The sequence below is a fragment of the Platalea leucorodia genome (assembly GCF_965183815.1).
Source record: "Platalea leucorodia genome assembly, chromosome: 1".
NCBI lineage: Eukaryota > Metazoa > Chordata > Aves > Pelecaniformes > Threskiornithidae > Platalea > Platalea leucorodia.
The window spans coordinates 133,648,493-133,667,672 of NC_138823.1; the positions used below are offsets into that span (position 1 = coordinate 133,648,493).

Consider the following 19,180-nt stretch of genomic DNA (forward strand, 5'->3'; position numbering starts at 1 on the left):
ACAGATCAAGTAACAGAACAGTTTCCTCCTTTCCCCACATCTTTTCACCTAAAAAGAACAATTCTTTTTGTAAGGGAGAGGAAACAACATTGTTTTAAAAAAACACAAAAGTATTTGCCCTGATAGGAATTTCACTCACAAATTATGTATCCCTCAGAATAGTGGTTTGTGGTTTTTTGTTTGTTTGTTTGTTTGTTTTTGTTTGTTTGTTTTGCAGGCTGTTAGAAAATTGTTTTTCAGTCTGGTTGCAAAAATAAATAATAATTTTTAAAAAATCTTTCAAGATGCTCTCCAACTGTACAGCATTGTATTATTCCCATTTTTCTTCCACCCTATCTCCAGATCCCCTCGTTCAGAATTCAGATTCTCAAATTTTCAAAACATGGGTGAAACTTCATTGCTGTCTATTACACTTGTGCAGTCACAAAGACGTTGCTTGAAGTCAGCGAAATCATGTTAAAGCAAACATGGCATTAAGTTAAAGAGAGATTTCCATCTCCCCCCAGATCAATGCACTTATGCACAATAAGCCTTAGCAATTCGTCTCCTTATAAGTAATGGTTTCTTAAGCAAGTTAGACACAATGCTCAAGTTGAATGGGTTGACTTGGCCTCTCTAAAAGCTCCCCCTACAAATACCTGAAAGAGAAATAATCTCTTTAAAGTTCAATGAAACCACAGATCATTTGTCATTGGAAAAGATCTTTCAAGAAATGTGTTGGTCTAATCAACTGATGCCAAGAAGCCATTAATCAGCACAAGAAGGCGTTCATCTGGAACCTGGGCATCTGTCAGCAAAAACAGTGTGGGCATGTTCTTGGCACCAGTCTTGATGTACAAACTGGCAAGATCTACCTGTAAGGAAAGGAGGCAATCACTCATATTCTGTTAAAATGTTGATACAGAAAAAGTGTGAAATTCATGTTAGTGGATGGCAACGCATTGCTGCCTTCTCCTTACTTTTTTCAGTTTATTTACATATTGCTAATTTGCTGCATAACATCCAAAGGGAAAAGCAGTTTGCGTCTGTGTTACATATAAAACACGAAGGTTTTGACATGACCTAGTGATAAAGATCAAAATGGACTACTAATCAAGGAAATCCCCCCATGAATGTACTAAAAAAGGGATATTGCAGCCATGAAAGTCCTTATCAAGAACAGCCATATGCATACCAATAATGTCTGGGAACTGCACTGAAGAGTCAGATCCATTTTAAATGTTGTTACTTCCACAAGACTTTTTTTTTTTTTTTTTTTTTTTAGTGAATTTATTTAGGAGAGCATTCTCGTCTTAAAAAAAAGAGACTGAGTAGCACACTATTAATTTTGCTGTCACACGTGGCTGGCTCAGAGAGAGACATGGCATAAGACCATTGTGCTAGCAGTGGTACAAACATGGAATGCTTTTTGGCATTGAGTTCCAGAAAAAAACCAACCCACATCAGTTGCATTTGAGTGTGGTCACATCTGAAACACAGATTAAGGTCAGTACGGGCCAATATGAACAACTTGCCACATGACCTAGCAGAAAGCAAATCCTCAGGCTTGTTAACGGAGGCTTAGAAGTTTCCCTGCTTGGAAACAGCATGGGGGAAATGACCACTTGAACCCACATCTTGCACTGCACCTCATTTGTCCAGGGAAGGAGGGCACAACAAGTTAGACAATACGTAAGACACTGAAGAACATGCAGCACTTTTCCGAAACAGGACAGTGTGTACCTCCTTCTGAAAACTGATGCCTTGGGCGGCATGCACTGTGGTGGTTTGGCCATGGCCCAAGGCTAACGGAAGGGCTTTTTGGGGACCACCATCCACCAAATTTGGCCATAATCATGATCCTCATTTAGCCTTGTCTGAGATTCAGAAGCATCACTTGTTGTCTGCATGGAGTGAGGACGAAGAAAATGTTTCCTCCTTCCCTGTTTGCTCACATACATAGGGCTCAGCTTTGCAAGGTCCCAAAGTCTGTAAGCCTGATAGAGCACCTCACTTAACTATGTTCCTTATCTTTGCACATGACCAGTTTAAGTGATTAAATGACTCGCATGCAACAAGGGCAAAAATTTTGCCTAGTGTTCACCCACATCAATCTTGTTCCACTAAATAATATATATGCAATGACATGCAAAAATTTGTAACAAATGGATAATTTTAAATACCAGAACTCCACCCACATCTTTGTAGTGTGTCAAGTAGCTGCCTTGGAAAAAGTGGAGAAAGTACCGAAACTCTGTGAAGCATATAGAGACACTAAAATACCTTTTGACCACCCATTTTTCAGAGATAAAACAAGAGGTACAGCTGGAAACCACAGGAACCACAGGGGCTGTTACTGCAAATTACACTGCTTTGCCTGTGATTTTATCAAGCCTGTGTAACAACAAAACAACTTGTTCTTGAAGTAGTGAACTCAACAGACTCAAATAATATCTATTCATTTACCCGCAGGTCCTGGATCCCGTAGTCTTTCTTCAGCGTGATTTGGAAAACCTCCAGGGAGCAGATGTATGCTGCCAGGCTCGACAAGCTTTGTCTACCACTACCACCTACTCCAATTAGAAGTGTGTAACCCCTAGGGGCTTATAGGATATGACTGATCCGGCATCTGATGACAAAAAAAAACAATAACATAATATAGACTTCAATAACCTCATTAGCCAGGTTTCTCAATTTCTTTTTATTGCACCAAGCTTGTTTTTTTTTTTTTTTTTCCTTCTTTCTTTTTTTGTCTGTTTTTGTAGTAATGTGCTCCTGACACCTAAAGGTACGTTATCTTCATGTCAGCATTTTGTTTATTTCCAATATTTGAGCAAGCAGAAAGAAAAGCTGTTTTCCTTTATCAAATATTGAAGGTCTGCAATGACCTCTACAATGACCAGAGCTGTCTGGTTGCTCATTCTTTACATTGAACTGTTCCAAAACATCATTCCAAGATCCTGATGGACCCTGACTGGACTCAGAATAAAGACCTGAAAGTCTTGAAGGGAGGCTGACTGGACCGTAGGAGCACATGAAAATTTCACATCTGGCAGTTTGCACCTTAAAGGCTGAAGGAAGATGAATCACTTCATGAAAAATATGCATCAAACTTTAATTTACTCTTGGAATATCTAGCCCAGACTACTTAAGGCATGCTTTTATTTGATGATCATGGAATGCTATAGGGTGAATGAGGCCAGATAAGAATCTGGCCCAAAATTAGACAAGATTTAGTTGCTAAAATCTTCAAATGTAAGTATTGAGGTAATTCTTTCCCAAAAAAACTGTTTGAGACATTAAAAGAAATATCTTGCAATTGGTATTTTAATCATTTATATAAACATCTAAAAATTATTTTCAAAATTTCTTTTTTTAAAATCAGATGCAGATTCTAAGGGATTGCAGCCTAGTATCAGCAGACCAGAGCTTAGAGATAGCACATTGGACCTTTTGCTTCATTTTTCTTCCATGTATCAATGAAAAAAAAACCAAAAACCAAAAAGCAACCCCCTCATTCTCTTTATGTCTCACGCCACTGAAAAAACATCGATGAGAACCTTCTTAAATAAAGGGATAGTGTGTCTAATCTGGTTGCATCTAATAAAGAGGTGGAAACCTGTTCAACCAAAACATTGCTGGAAGCCAATTCTCTTTGACCTCACTGTAGAGCTTTGTCAGCCTTATTCATGATTTCACAATGGAACCATAAAAAAAACCCATAAAAGGTGCGGAAAAAATTTACAGGATTTAATTTCACATATACTTTTCTGGGACTGCCAAATTGTAAGGCTAAGACACCCTGCCACTTTGTTTGCCAAACTGGGATACTACTCTCGGTCACCAGACTTCAGAGAGAAGATAATGGCTTACCAACATTTTCAAGCAAAACTAGCGATAACCTGAGAAGGCTTCTGTCTGCAATTCTGATGATTATCACATCAACCTCTAAATCAGAAGAACAAAATCTACAGTCCCTATGAAAGATCCATATGATTACCTTTGTAATTTAAGCTCTTTTTTAATCCTCTTGGAGAGAAACTTCTACAATAGACTGCTTTGTCAAGAGCACCTTCTCTTATATAGCTCCTGCCTGAATGTGTGCAAAGTGAAAAACGATGACACTGAAATCCTAGTCCAACTGAATGAGAAGAAAAGGTTCTGTGTTAAATGATTTGACACTGCAAATAACAGAAACTGCTTTAACAAAACTAAGCTCTGCCAGCGTGGGCCTCTCTTTCTTTCTGGAAATCACTGATATTATACATGACCAGAATGACTGTATATGTTGAAGAAAGATTATAAATAATGACAAGGAGCAACAATGAAGTCTGTGCCTCACTTATTCAGAAAAATCTTCACTTCATCTTCTGAAAACTGTCTGGTTTTCTTCCATGCAGGAAAACAAAGCAAATGTAGTTAATCAGATTTCAGAAACAGAAACAGATTTTGGGCCATGATGGATACTAACATACTGCCTGACATGAAAAAAACAAATTACATTAAACTGAGATAAGGTAAGATACACATGGGAAAAAAAAAATCTATGGGTAAATAAAATAAAATAAAAACAAAATAAAAATAAAATAAAATAAAAATAAAAATAAAAATAAAAATAAAAATAAAAATAAAAATAAAATCTATGATGACACATAGAAGCCTGGGCTGGTTTAGATTTAAAAACATACAAGGCTAGGCAGCAAAGCAACTTCAAGTCTGCCATGCAGAGGCATCATTTAGTATGTGCTTAAGGTATTACTTGTCCTTGTTTTGAATTAATCTAATTTTAAAAGCGTTTTCCCTTTCTTGGAAAGAAAAGATAAATATTATTTTTCTTATAAAGGCCTGTTACAACATTACCTAATTAAAAGATAAGGCAGGCTTATCTATGGCATTATAGATTATCTTTCCAACCTCAGAGAATAAGTACTGTTAATTTCTGTGCAGCACAAAAAAGGATGAATCTCTGTTTAAACAAACAAAGCTGAAGTTAGCTTTAACACTGAGCCACAATCTGCTCTTCCATAATGGCACCAATAAAGTACATTTAGCAGGACTATTGCTACATGGTGCTCTTGCATAAACCTTCCATTAAGGGTGCTATAAGTCTGCACTGCAACCACCTCTAAACAGTAAAAAGCAACAACTTAATGCAAACATTGGTAGCATCACTATGAATTACTTGCTCCTTTTATAGATATTCCACTTACATATGCTGCATGGCACCCTCAAATAAGCTAGGTTCAGAGAAGCATGCATTTAATTGTAGCTTTCTAGGAAATCCTCAAGTAATTCCTCAGTGGTTCCCACCCTTTCACTGGCTTGTAGCAAGGATCCGCTCTGCTGTTTTGCAAAATGGCAATAGATGAGCGGAGATTGCAGCAGCACTTGGTCTTCCACGTTCTAAACACATAGTGAAAGAAAAAAATAATAGTTAAAAAAAATGCCCCAAACACAGCACATGAAAAATGTTTTCATGAAAAAACAGCCCATTAGTGTAGCGATTGATGTACCCATGTACTGTGAGTACACTGAAAGACTAAAAGTAGGTGCAAGTATGGGCTCAAAGCATTTGCACAGTACCTCCAAACAGCCAGATTCCAAACAACTACTAGTAAAACTGTCTAACTGTCTATATCTTTAATTGTTCATGTCTAAACTATCTAAAACTAAGGAACAACAGTTTCTTTGTGACAGGAAGTCACTGTTCAATCTAGGTTGAAACACTCCCAAATATTTTAAATTTTCTGTTTTGGTGTTCTTATTCCTTTTTCTTTTCACTCCTTTTTTTACTGGCAAATAGAAATTAGAAAGGAAGGAAAAAAAGGACTCGTAAACAAAGCTGATGTTTTCCGGTTTCCATTTTTTGTCAAATAAATTCAAATACTCTCTTTTCCTTTTTCTTCCCCCTCCTCCCCAACTGTTAGGAAAACTATTTTCTTTTTTAAAAATCAAATATACGTGCATTTAATGTGTTCATTTTAGTTCATGTTTCTGCTGCTTTGTCTGCTGCAAAATGAGTATGCTTTCAAGTGAAGAGGTTTTGAAGGGCAAGTAGAAACAGTATTGTGGTCCTCACTAGTTAATTCATCCTTGATATTGGCACCAGCACAGATTAATTCCAGAAGAAACCATATATGCTATAGTACTATATAATATGTGACATTATTTTGTCTTCCTTGTGCCATGTCTGATCCAACAAACAATACTGAGAGGTACTATATTTCATTATGTATGACAAGTTAAGGAAACAAGAGGCGTACATAACAAAACTTGAGCAAGAACATCAAGGCAAAGGAACATACTTGTTTCCTGGCTTATACGTGCAGTGTTTGGCCTGTGAAAACCCTCAACCTCATGCAACAGAAAGACCGAAATGAAACTTGCATATCTGTTTTATACATGTCTTGCAATGTACCGTGTCTTAACTCTTTAATAGTCTAATTCTGATAACAAGTACTTTTATTTGGATAACCAACAGTGCTCACAGTTAAAAAAGTACATGCTGTTTTACTAACATGCTCTGAAGACCAAAGAGAGACTGCAATTTAAAATTATTTGAAAAATAACTTCAATTCAATTTTTTAATATCCATGTATGTGTATATACACATATATGCACACACTTAATACTCAAGATAAATTATCCAGGGAAAGAAAACTAATACAAAAGGAATGATTAGTAAAGAAAAATAAAATTACATTATTCTTGTGGTTTGAAGCACAGAATCAGGAAGCAGAAAATGAAGATCGCAACTTGTTTCCACATATCCAGTGAATGACATGAAGAGTCATATTCAGAGACAGGTTGCCACCTCCCCATTCTAGGGAAGGCTCAAGTATTTGCTTTAAATTACCAACAACGCTGCAACAGAGATGCCTGACAGTCCTCTGCTAGTCAAACATTACAGTCAAGGTAAGAATAACTACTTCTGAATCTTCTCAAGGGGGAAGCTTCCTTGGTTTCCCCTTTTTACTCACTCTGGCACTTGCTTTTCCTCAGTAAGGAAGATGCTTGCATTGGGGGCTGAGGATAAAAAGATAGTGTGCTACTGCTATTTACGGTTCCAGTAAATAAGACCTTTCACTACCCAGTTTTTAACTGCTGGCATTAGGCAAAATACTTTCAAGCTACCAACGTACCTCAAAATACTTGTGCATAGCGTCCACCATAATTTTATGAAAGAAATTGCAGTCTTTGTTTTCCACCAGTTTATCCCCATAGGCGTGTGCTGATTAATGAAGCCAAAGACGTCAAAGATCATTTGTTGTTGTAAACACTCAGGTGTAGCAAACAGAATGCCCTAAAGATAACACTATATATATATATATATATATATATTTTAAATGCTGTCATCTGGCATTAAAATAGGCCACCCTGCAAAGTATCAGTTAGTCTCCCTTAAAAGGCATTAATCATACTGAGTAGATACCCAATGCATATCATGCTTGAAACTATATATTCTTTAACATGAACCAGAATGTCTCTAAATTAGCAAGTTCTCCAGCCAACTGAGTGTGCAAAATATAATTAAAACAAATGTCTCTTCTCTGCTGACTGGCACACTTAGGTGACTCATTAGAGTTTCAGGCCCTTGTGCAGTACCGGACAGAGGGAAGTATCAGCACTGCCAGGATCTTACAGGTTCACTAGCCCCGTTTTGCAATACCACTCAAGAAAACAGGACACAGTCTATCATGACAAAATTAGCACTTTCTCAGATGTCACCTCAAACTTCCTTCCTTAACAAATTCCATACCAGGATGGGTGCAAATGTGCATGATGGGCCAGTGCACCCCCATCAAACCAAGTATGTGTTACACAGGGCAGTATTAGGAGGAGACCTGACAAATCCTTCCCTCCTTGCTAACAGTTCACGATGATCCATGGGGTGGGCAAGCAAGAAAAATATTCTGGAAGAGAACAGAGCTGCACTCCAAGGAACAGGAAAGCAGGTAAAACCAAACCAGGACCAGACTCACCTAATTTTACAAGAGGGACCAGGATTTGCTGATCATATTATATCCTTCCTTCATTTTTCTCTTTAATCCCTACTCTGATGTTTGGCTACTGGTTTCAGCCCCTGCTTCAGAGCTTCTTCAATCTCTGTTTCGTTCTACCTAGTCTCCAGAAAGTTGTTCTTCCCTCCGAACAAATGTTGACATTCTCTTCTCAAAATAATAAGTAAGCATAGCAAACTTTGCAAACCATTACTCTATTTCCACTAAATATCTTTTCTTTCTCAGCTTTCTTCTATTTTCATCTACCTGACCATAGTCACCCCAGAGCAAGGACTATCTTCTACCTTGTGCAAAGGCCATCTGTTCTCCATTGGTCCACTGGCCAATTTACAAAATTAAATAATAAAGAGCAGCAACAACAGAGTGTTGTTAGGTAGAAAATTAACCCATAATATAGACCTAGAAGACACTGGAGAGGTTTCTCATGTTAAAGATATTGTGGAACTTAATAGCAGTTGGTAGGAAGTTTTGAACCACCACCTGGTGAAGCCATATAGCTGTTTCTACTATGGCTGGAATATTCTTGATTACTGATGGAGTAAAAGCATGTTGCTGGAAGTGGAAACAAACTGTCTCGCTATAGATGGTAGTCAGGGAATCTGAAGAAGGGAAGTTCAAAGCAAATACTGCAAAATGTCTCTGAAAATCAAAGGGGAAAAAGAGATAAAGATTCTTCAGCATCAGACAGCAGTTAAGAGTCAATGAAGTGTTAAATGACGATACAGACTGGTGAAAACAGTTACTTGTGCGTCACAGAAAATACTTCATTTCTAGCCTCATCCTTGATGCAGTTCTACAGCAGTTGCATGTCTGGCTATGAGACCCAAGGGCACATCTGCCCGGTGAAGGACCCCATGAGACTGCGATTGCTATGAAATTCAGGGGAATCTTAATATCATAATAAATATGGTTTGTCTCTTCCTATTTAGCTATAGGAACAGCAGAATTTTGAACCTGTGCTAAGTTTCAGACACTGTGTTTTTTCCTATCCCCTTTTGTCTCCTACCTATTGCAGTAAAAAGCTAAATAGTAATTATCTCATATATTAAATACAGGATTACTATAATATGACACTTCAAACCATATCTGGAGCCTAGGGTTGACAGTGAAGCTGCCAGCAGTTGGATTCATACAGGCAGTATACTGACAATTATGAATTTCTTTAATAGTTAGCTTCTGCCTATCATACCTGAGAAAAAGAATGTAGCTTGATTAATAGCAGTGACAAAATACTGTACATTTTCCAGGTTTAATCTCAGTGGAAGAATCAACATTTCTGGCCTATGGGAAATCTGGAATACAAATGGCCTGGAAGTATCAAACTAGGATGGACATTTTAAAATTCAGAAAAATCCCACAATTTCTGATCACATAATACTTTGTTCAACATTTTTGTTGAAATGGAGATATTACATTCTCACAAAACATTCTGACAATGATAGAGAGATTTTTGAATGAAACTGGCTCCGAACCAACTTGGATGAGTACAATGTGGTCAAAGGAAGTTCAAATCAGTTTGAGAATACACACAACCACGATAGATAAGAGCAGACAAAATTAACAGATTTCAATAAGAAAAAAAAACCAGCAAAGATCATCTTGACATGTATGAAGAAATGGCTCTGAAAGCTATGTAAAACAACTGTCTTCGAGCACACCTAAGAGAAAACATCACAGAGTAGGAGGTGTCAGGCTTAAAAGATCCCTTCTTTTTTTGCAGCATCATCCAATAGATACTCTTTCTGGCTCTCCAGATGACATAGCTCCAGCTGAATTAAAGGAGGCCACTTTAAATAAACAAAACAAACAAACAAAAAAGTGGCATTTCGTAGCTGGCAATTTGAGTTCTGATTGCCCAAATCTGAAGACGGAGTCTGGTTTCTTTAGAAGCTAGCGTACAACTGAACTAGGCCAAGCAGCTACCATCTTTAAAAAAAACACAGTAAAGAAAAACTCATAAATAATGTAGGCACTACCTGCTTAAATCAACAAATCCTCCCCAGAACTCCATAGTATAATACGTTCTCTTTATTTCCATGCATTTACAACAAATTTTACTCTATTTCAGAATTCTCAAATGGTTATGTTCAAAATTCCAGAATGGCATGGTCAACTTTTTTCCTAATTTGATTTGGTTTGTAAAATGGAGATTTTAATTTTTTGGGTTTGTTTTGTTTCAAAAGAAACAATTCAAAACAATTCAAAAGAAAGAAGAATCAACAGTTTTAGGCAGTTTTAGGCAGTAGGAACTCTTAAGATCTGAAGTTTGAAATCTTTGTGAGAAAACAAAAAGATTCCAGGCTAGAATAGCTTATAGCTCTGGGAAGAAAACAGAAGGGCACTGAGATGTTAGCTTTGCATGTCACTGAATTAGACCCAACTGATTTCTCTGGAGATGCTTCAGGTTGAGAAGTCACTTCCTTTTTTCTCTTTACATCTTGTTCCTTAACAAAATATCCAGCTGACACCTGGTATCATTTCTTCATGAGATGAAGTATGACCTAGTGAAAAGCTTATATGATTCAACTGAATCTGCATTAAAAGATGCAAGAACAGTACAGATGCTGTTGCCTCACCTTGGTCACAATTATAGTCAGATCACAACGTACATGCCAGTGAAAAGAAGAACCCTTGATGAAACAAAAATTGTAAGGCTACAATACACAGACAGATGTGCCTTTACCTTTTTTTTTTTTGATGTTTGATTACTTTTCTCCTTTATCCACCAGATCATTCACAATGTTTTCTTTGTATGTTGCATGTTTTCTTCATGTCACAAGTGACATGCTTGCATATGAACAAGAATCTAATACGCATTTGTAATAACAACTAAGTATTTACAGAAGATATAGATCCTCCTGTAACAGAACAAAATCAAACACTAATCAGTTGATTTTAAACTGAAGACTTTCTCCTTCCACAGACTCTGATAAAAGGATATTAATATATTTTAACTGTCAAAAACCTAAATTGTTCTTTGGAAAATAAGAAGAGAATTACCTTAATTGCCCAAATCAACTTAATTATCCTTCAGTGGTCATCTTCTGTGTTTTTCTTCTCATGGCACAGAAAGATCATTCATTTGAACCAGTACCATAAAGTTTCTGTGTATTTTGTCTGCTGTCTTTACACAGTGATGAAAAGATAGGTGGTAGCATAAGCTGAACATTTGGCAGGCTGCAATTTAGGGAATCAATTTCTGTTTCTCATACATCCTTGTTCTCATCAGGTCAATTGATGGGGTCAACATCCAGCAGCTCCATCAGGAACAGCTGAAGGATACTTTCCTTCTGAGAGTCTCTACAGCCCCTTCACTTTATGCTTCTCTTTTCTAAAACTGTTTATAACCTCTAGGGAGAGTAAGCTTTTCTGTTTAAGCAATGCTCTTTGAAGCTTTCTGTTTCTATGTCATTTAGAGACCTCATCATGGAGCACGATATAAAAATTATAGCATAACATGAAGTAAGAAATAAATGCTCACCAGTGTCCGTAGTCTATATGCTGCCAAATCAAGGTGTGAGGTTGAACTGTTCCATATCTATCCACTTCAGGCATATTCAAATCATCAGTAAAATAGATAATTGTTTCTGAAATGTAACACAACATACATAAAAATGATTACCCTACTAAGCAATGCTGAAACTAAACCAATCAAGAATTCAAAATCATGCTGGCTAAAATTTATGGAACATTTCACCACCTCCAAGGGTTTTTGAACTATTGAAGTCCTTAGTAATCAGTGAAACTCACAGAGTACCTTTGAAAAAACATCACACTGGGATTCTGAATTCCAGAAGAGTCTTGTTGATTTAGTTGGCTGACTACTTCACAGCTTTTGAAAATCTCACTGCATATCCATCTGCATCCTTTGGAACTGAAATGCTTTGAATGTGAAATCTCCAGCTATCCTGACACTCAGCAAGTTTATCAGTGAAGTAGATTATTTTCTCCTTCTCCTGGGAAGGATTAAACAAGGACTTTACCATATGTAAAGTATAAAAATATGAATTATAAATATAATTTAATCAGGACATTTAATCAGGAAACTAGTGTGGCATCTCTCATACTAAGGAATATTAAGCTGATTGTATTAAATTTCAGCCTATTCCCCAAAATGAAGTGCTTACATGATGCTGAATACAGACCATCAGATAACAAAATTACTGCAACAGTGGACAAATTAATTAAAATACCCTCACATATTCATCAGAACTGTAAAATCTTGAGACATTAATTTTGAGGTTATACAATTTTTATCCAACTGCGCTGCTTCCCTTAGAGGCATAAGGGAAAGAAAGACTACAGAAAGCTACAGTCATCTTGGAAATACGGAAGAAAACCACTTGTATTAAGCATTATTAAAATGCTGAACTTTAGTATGATATGATCCTTAACTTTTGCCACTTTTGCCACAGTGAAGCATTCCACAAATTCACAAGAAAGGATTCATTGTCCACGGAATTTTGATTTCTCATTGCACTGTTTCTATTTTGTGCATGGAAATAAGAACCTGCAGAAATCATTAGGAATTTATTAAAGCAGGACTGGAAACTAATAATCTCATCTCTCTGCCTTCCTAGGTCATACATTTTTGTTGTCTACACGATCACATAAATGTTTTGCACAAAATGAAACCACAGTAATAAGTGGACTTCAAGGAAAATGTTTCAGCATGTCCCAGTGACTGGGCCTTACATCTTCGGTGAGCAGCCTAATTTCAAAAGCTCTCTCTGCCTCATTCAGAGCAGGGATTTGAACCAGAGGTGGTTATGAAGTGTTTAGGGAAGATGGTGGTTACAACCCTTGCAGCAGAGGAGAGAATTTAACTCAGATTTTATATGCATGAGATTTCTCACTCAATACTGCTGTGCAAGAGGAAAAAGATTTTGCAAAAATTTTGTGCGTCTAGCACAGATATTTTTTTTTTTTGGTCTAGTCAATAGCGTTGTGAATTTGGGCTACACCTGCTAAAAAAGAGTGAAATATAAGCATATGATTTTGAACTTGTCTTATTTTTTAAATACTGGGCAACATGTTCATGAGAGCTTGTAGGAAATGGAAACTGCACTGGCGTAGTGACAGCTGAATGCTGTATGTCATAGCCCTGCCGCAGTTCTGACTCGCAGCAGACTTCTTGGTTTCTTAGACAAAGCAGTATAGACAAATATATCACTGCAATCAGTTTCCATTAGGACAAAAGGAGTACTGCGTTGTCATCTTAGATTCTTCAAAGAGTGAAATAAATAATCTGCAAACCTCAGCAGTGATTTTTGTCTGGCCAGTTCAAGAAAGGTAATAAATGCTTCCAAGGACATTTCCATCTAGTCACAGTCAGCTAAAAGGATGGTTACTGACTGTGGAGAAGAAAAGTAAGCAGATAAAAAGTGAAGGTGTGCTGGAGGACAAGACAGAAATGTAGAACCTCAACATATTTGGATGATGATAAGTTTTGGGGAAAAAAGCCGTGACTGCACTTATCCTGCTTTTCTACCACAAAGGGAAAGAAACTTTTTTCATATGCACTATGTTCATATGAGAGGTTTAAAGTATCTTAATTACCTTAAGATCTTATGTAAAAGAAGATTTTCTTCTTCTTTTGGCTGAGGTACACGTGCAGCTGTACTTTTAACCCCAAAATTAAGAATACTCTTTCTTGATCCTTAACCTTATCTAAATTTTAAATAGCGTCCACAATTATAATCTATTACTCCCATTATATTTTTAAAAATACTGTATTATTGCAGTACAATAAGGAAATATATTGTACTAAATTCCATTGTACATAAATGATCAAGCAAGTTTCTTCTCTGTGGCGCTGTTCCAGACTTTAGTACTATTGAAGACCTCAAACTTAATGTACCAATATTAGTTTGCATCAGAACCTGCCTCCATCAAGTAACATTTTGAAATTTTCTGCTGTTCTAGAGGCAGTGGGTGAGTCATATGCCTTGGGGGAATGCTAAATAAAACCCAACACTACATGCTAATCTCACCCACTCTAGCAGATACCTCAAAAAAAGTTATATGGATACAGATAAGATGGGAGCTGGCAGAAAATACTGGAGACTAAAAGTGATATGATCTGTTAGAAAAATCTTTCAAGCTCTAAACTACAGAAAAAACACAGCAATGTAGTGAATAACTGTATTTCAACAAGTTCAGCTCTTAAGCTCTTTGAACTGAGACTTAAATTGCTCATTTGTGTAATTTGATGCGAATGCCTCTTTCCATTAAAAAAAGAAAATTCAACAATTCGATTTTTCCAAACAATTGCGTGGAGTGATAGCCTAAAACACATAAGGAAGGCATTTCAGTGCGTCACTTGAATGCATTTTATAGGAAGAAGCATTGGTACACACAGACACAAAAATAACATAAGAGGCAGTCATTTTGAGCTATACATGACAGAACAAAATTATTCCATCACAGCTCACTGAAAAAATGTTGTAACACCACGGAAAGACAACACAATATATTTGTTTCTGAATTGTCGTGCAGTTCTTCACCTGCTGTGATTAGCAGAGGGACTTGCTAGCAGACCATTTAACAAGAGGGACTTGGCTGAAGAACAGTGGACAGAAGGAAGAGCTGCAGATGACCAGAGGAGTTCACTTCTTTATCCATCTCTTAATATTTCTCAGAAGGAGCAGTGGATGTTTTACGACACTGACTTGACTTAAAATCTGAGGGAATACTACTAACATTTCATAGCAAATCCTTAAAGGTTCATAAACTCCCCAGTTTTATGCCACAGTACAGTTGACAGGTGTGATACACTTGGAGAGAAAGCCCCTGTGATGCTGACTTCACCTGTTTGGTTTATTTAAGAAGTTTCCTGCAAGAAGAACACACAACCTTTGCTGCCTAGGAGCTCCTTTCATCAGCTTCTCTTTGCAATGGAAAGTGTTATGCCTTTGTGCTCTAATGTCTTGGTCATGGTTGCTGCTGGAATGGCAATCATTAGCTAAAAAATCCCCCTCAGAACAGAGGAATATCTGAAAACTTTTTAAGGCCGATTCCCCATTAAAGGAGCTATAACAGTTTACACTAGTTCATGATCTCACTCTGACATGCAGCAGACTTCTTTTCCCCAAATCTGTCCATTCAGTTTGAGGGGCAAAAAGGCGATTCTAAGTTAGCATGAATTTGGAAATACTTCAAAGAATGAACTAGGTTACAAAGTAAACCGAAAGTGATATTTGCTTATCTGACCTGAATACAGAAGAAATCAACAGGAGACAGGAAAGAAAAAGCAGGGTAAAAAGTTATTCAATAGAGATTTGTGGATTTATCCTTATTTAAGTCTAGTGGCAATTCGATCCATTAACAGCCACGTAGATTGGCTAAAAATTAAAAATCTGATTGCACAAGAACCTAAATTAAGCATCAAGCAACCTTGAATACTTCTAAAGATTTTATCTAAAGGCTCCTTATATTCTGGAAAGTTTTTAAAAGCAAGCAATTTTTTTCTGTATCTTCTCCCAGACACATGAGAGGATAAGACAGTTGTATTAACTTCTTTCTCTAGTGCTTTTTACAGCTGTAAAAAGCTGTACAGTGAATAGGGCGTGTCATTTTTTCTGTGTAGTTGTATCAGTTCAAATTACTGTAAGGATGAAAAAAAGAAGGCAAAGAGGGCATATCCACTGACAGCTGGACTCTCCCTTAATTGTGTTATTCATGAAAAGCAGAAAAGACACAGACCTTTTACTAGCCTATTTTACTTTGACTGTATGAGTCCTCTTGTTCCAAAACGTACCACCAGTGTAACATTTTTGGCCAACATACAGCCCCCTCTGCTTGTGTGTTATATTAACATTTCCTTTGCTCTGCATCCATCTCACCTATGGAGACTCCAAACTTCTCTAGACAGGGATTGCCCCTCCTCAGGGATTGTATGGTGCCTAGCAAAAGCAAGCTTAACTCCTGACTGTCCTTTTTGGTACATCTACAGGCACAATGCAGAGACACCCAGGCTACCCAAAGCTGGCTCAAGGCTTCTTGTTAACATAGGTAAAGCCAAATTTTCTCTTGTCCACAAGCACAGAGCAACTTGTGGGAGCACAGTGTCAGTGCCAGTTTGCCCCAAACAGTTTAATCCTCGTCCTTTCCTCTTGCGTGCCCAAACTTAGCAAAGTTTTCCACTTTGCGAAACAATGAGCTTTCTAATACCCAGACAACGGCAATAGCCAACAGCTGTAATGAGATCGTTATAACTGCATAATATTTTTCACCTTTGTTGTTGAGGGAAGATAAGTTTCTTGCATCTGTATGGAACTTACTCTGGAGCACTGCTGCTGATGTGTGGTAGTTGAAAGGGATGTTAGCCAGGAGGTAGCCTTCAGAGAGAACAGCAAGCCTATTGCCTACAAACACTGTTCTTCCTACTCCGGCGCTTCCAACAAGCATGACTAGTTTGCCTTTTGTTAAGAGTAAATAAAAAAATATATTCAAGACGTGCAGTCTCAGATGTGTGAGCAAAGATTGCCTGAAACTGAAAAGGAGAAAAAAAAAAAAAAAAAACAAATCAAAACACTTGCACAAAACAATTCAGTTTTAAAAGCAAACAGTAATTTCTCTCTGTCTCTCTGACTAGGACTGAATTCTAAAAAGCAATGAAATGGGATACACCGTTCTCTTGTTCTCAAACATAATTATTAAAACCAAAATGTTCTACTGGATTACTTTTTACACAACATTTCTACTTGAAAAATTGTATTCAGTTTCTTCTAGTAGGAAGATTTTGAAATCAGGTTGTAGCTGAAATGCGTTGGTTCCATCTCAGCCTTTACAGAATGCCAGTCTCCCAAAAATTGGTAGAGAAACAAAGGCTGGTGCAACAGGTAGTTGGTTTAATTTTTCAGTTAGTATTTCCATTTACTTTTTGGCCTGGCTTTCAGCAGACCTAAAACTGTTCGGGCAAATAGTTGGCAATAGGTTAGCTTTGCTTACTGTGAGCACCTAAAACCTGCATTGCCTGATAAAGCTTTCTTATCCAAGATCTGTATTTTCATACCAGGTATTAACCCTTAAAGAGAACTTGTTACAGGATAGCTGATAATGCATAATGTCTCTTGATCATCAGCTCCATGTTCCTATGCCCACAAACTTCTTATCTCCCCAGGAACATTCCTACTTGTCTAAGCATTTAAAAAGAAAAAGACCTAGAAGTTAATGCAATCAAAACACCATAAAGCATTTGAGAATATTCTATGCAAATCACACTGAAAAAAGAGCAAAAACAACCAAATCCCTAAACTGAGGTAATTAAAATTAATAGCTCATGCTTTCTATTTCTCCACTGACAGGTATATATCATACTATTATAACTTCTACAATTTGTATTCCACAAATATAACTCTAACTTTGTAAGTTGATCAAGAGCATAGCAGAAAGGTGATAAAGTGATTTGCTTCCCCTAGACCTCATACACTTCTGTTAGTATGAAGGGAATTTAGCTGGTGAAAGAATATCTGTGCATAAAGCTGGCAATAGGAAAATGTTAAGGCTTCAATTTGTGGTGTACAGTTGCTGTGGGCATTACTTTCAGTGATTAAATGGACTTGGAGCCTGACTTTCTCCTACTGTGGAAAAAGGGTATAAAGCACTAACAAACTGAATATGGTATGTCTTCAGGAGTGCTTTAATAATATAAAAATCAACAAAAGCCTCTCTTCATCATTAATCCTCAACACTCAACTAAAGGCACATGGCTCAGATAGCCACGATTTATCCAAAATCATCTAGAGAGTGTTACTTGCAGGACATCTAAGACGACATCAGAAATCATGACAAGACCCTAAAATGTTCCTGCACCTAACAACGCTCAGCGTGTGGTCACTGGTGTGCACTGTACCTGCAGGGATGCATCTGGATCCACATCAGGACTCGGGACCCTACCCACCCAGGGCAGGAACTTCCTGGTCTCCGGATCAAGGTAATAATCAAACACTGTGCCCTGGGATGGAAACTTCACTGCTTTCATCTTCTTAAGCCACCAGCAGCTGAATTCACCTTGGTAATGTCAAAGCTATAAAATAGTGCATTAATTGTTTACAGTACATTTTCCATATCTAGACATTCATGTGAAGCACATATGAAAATCAGACTTACAAATTAATCTTATTTTTAAATGCATATACATGTAGACTGTGATGAAATAACCAAGAACATCAAAGCAATTTCTTAGTGTTCCTGCTGTTTAAGGGGCTAAAGACAAGCCACTTTCTGATGACATCCTGGATTGAGTGCAGGTGTCAAGATGTTGGCAGCAGGGGGCTGCATGGTGGCCTCTGTGAGGAGAGGATGGGGGCTGTCCTGTGCTGGACACGGCTGGTTCCAAACAGCTCCAACAGGCCCACTGCGGGACACTGCTGAGCCTCTCCGTCAAGCTAGTGCTGCCTGAGAGAAAACATATTCAAGAAAGGGCAGAAAGACTGAGAAACAGCAGAACACCAAGGTCAGAGGAGAAGGAGGAGCTCCACACTGCTGGAGCAGATACCCATGCTGCAGTCCCCTGAGGACCCCATGCTGGAGCAGGTGAATATGCCCTGAAGGACTGCAGCCCATGGAGAGCCCATGCTGGAGCAAAGGTAAAGTGTGAGAAGGAAGGAGTGGCAGAGAGAAACCACTGTGTACTGACTGTACCCCCCCATCCACCTACACCGCTTGGAGTGGGGGAGTAGAAGAGTCAGGAGAGGAGTGAGGCTGAGCTTGGGGGCAGGGAGGGGGAAAAGTTTTGTTTTAATGTTCGCCTTTGTTTCTCACTACCCAAATCCATTTTAAATGGCAACAAATTAAATTAATTCTCCCCAAATCAAGTCTGTTTTGCTCATGAGAGTAAATGTTAACCAATCTCCCTGTCTTCATCTCAACCCACAAGCTTCTTCAGGCTATTTTCTCCCCCTACCCTGCTGAGGAGGGGGAGTGAGCAAGCAGCTGGATGGGTGTTCGGCTGTTCACCAAGGCTAACCCACCACACACTCATCCCAAATATTTTGTTTCCTAAAACTTCTAAATTCAGTTTACATTTATATAACTGCGAGACCATAGAAATGACTTGCTTCAGACAAGACCTTCCTGAGTATGTCCACAGAACAACAAGTCTTTTTGAAGGATAGGAAAACAGATGTTAATATGACCAAAATGATCTTCCCAGTCTCTTGATGCAATAATGTGTT

General features: G+C 37.8%; 1 protein-coding gene across 1 annotated transcript in view; it reads right to left on the bottom strand.

Moving 5' to 3' along the window:
* Positions 1-19,180, bottom strand: part of DNAH11 (dynein axonemal heavy chain 11) — a gene marked incomplete at both ends in the record, with an annotated part of 151,645 nt that overhangs the window by 79,407 nt on the left and 53,058 nt on the right. Inside the window, 16 exon segments of the mRNA XM_082329513.1 lie at positions 732-854; positions 2,446-2,583; positions 2,587-2,608; positions 5,190-5,217; positions 5,220-5,238; positions 5,242-5,273; positions 5,276-5,327; positions 5,329-5,382; positions 7,103-7,282; positions 8,403-8,639; positions 9,087-9,189; positions 11,482-11,587; positions 16,283-16,445; positions 16,447-16,494; positions 17,857-18,024; positions 18,028-18,030. Coding sequence (XP_082185639.1) covers positions 732-854; positions 2,446-2,583; positions 2,587-2,608; positions 5,190-5,217; positions 5,220-5,238; positions 5,242-5,273; positions 5,276-5,327; positions 5,329-5,382; positions 7,103-7,282; positions 8,403-8,639; positions 9,087-9,189; positions 11,482-11,587; positions 16,283-16,445; positions 16,447-16,494; positions 17,857-18,024; positions 18,028-18,030 — 1,476 coding nt within the window.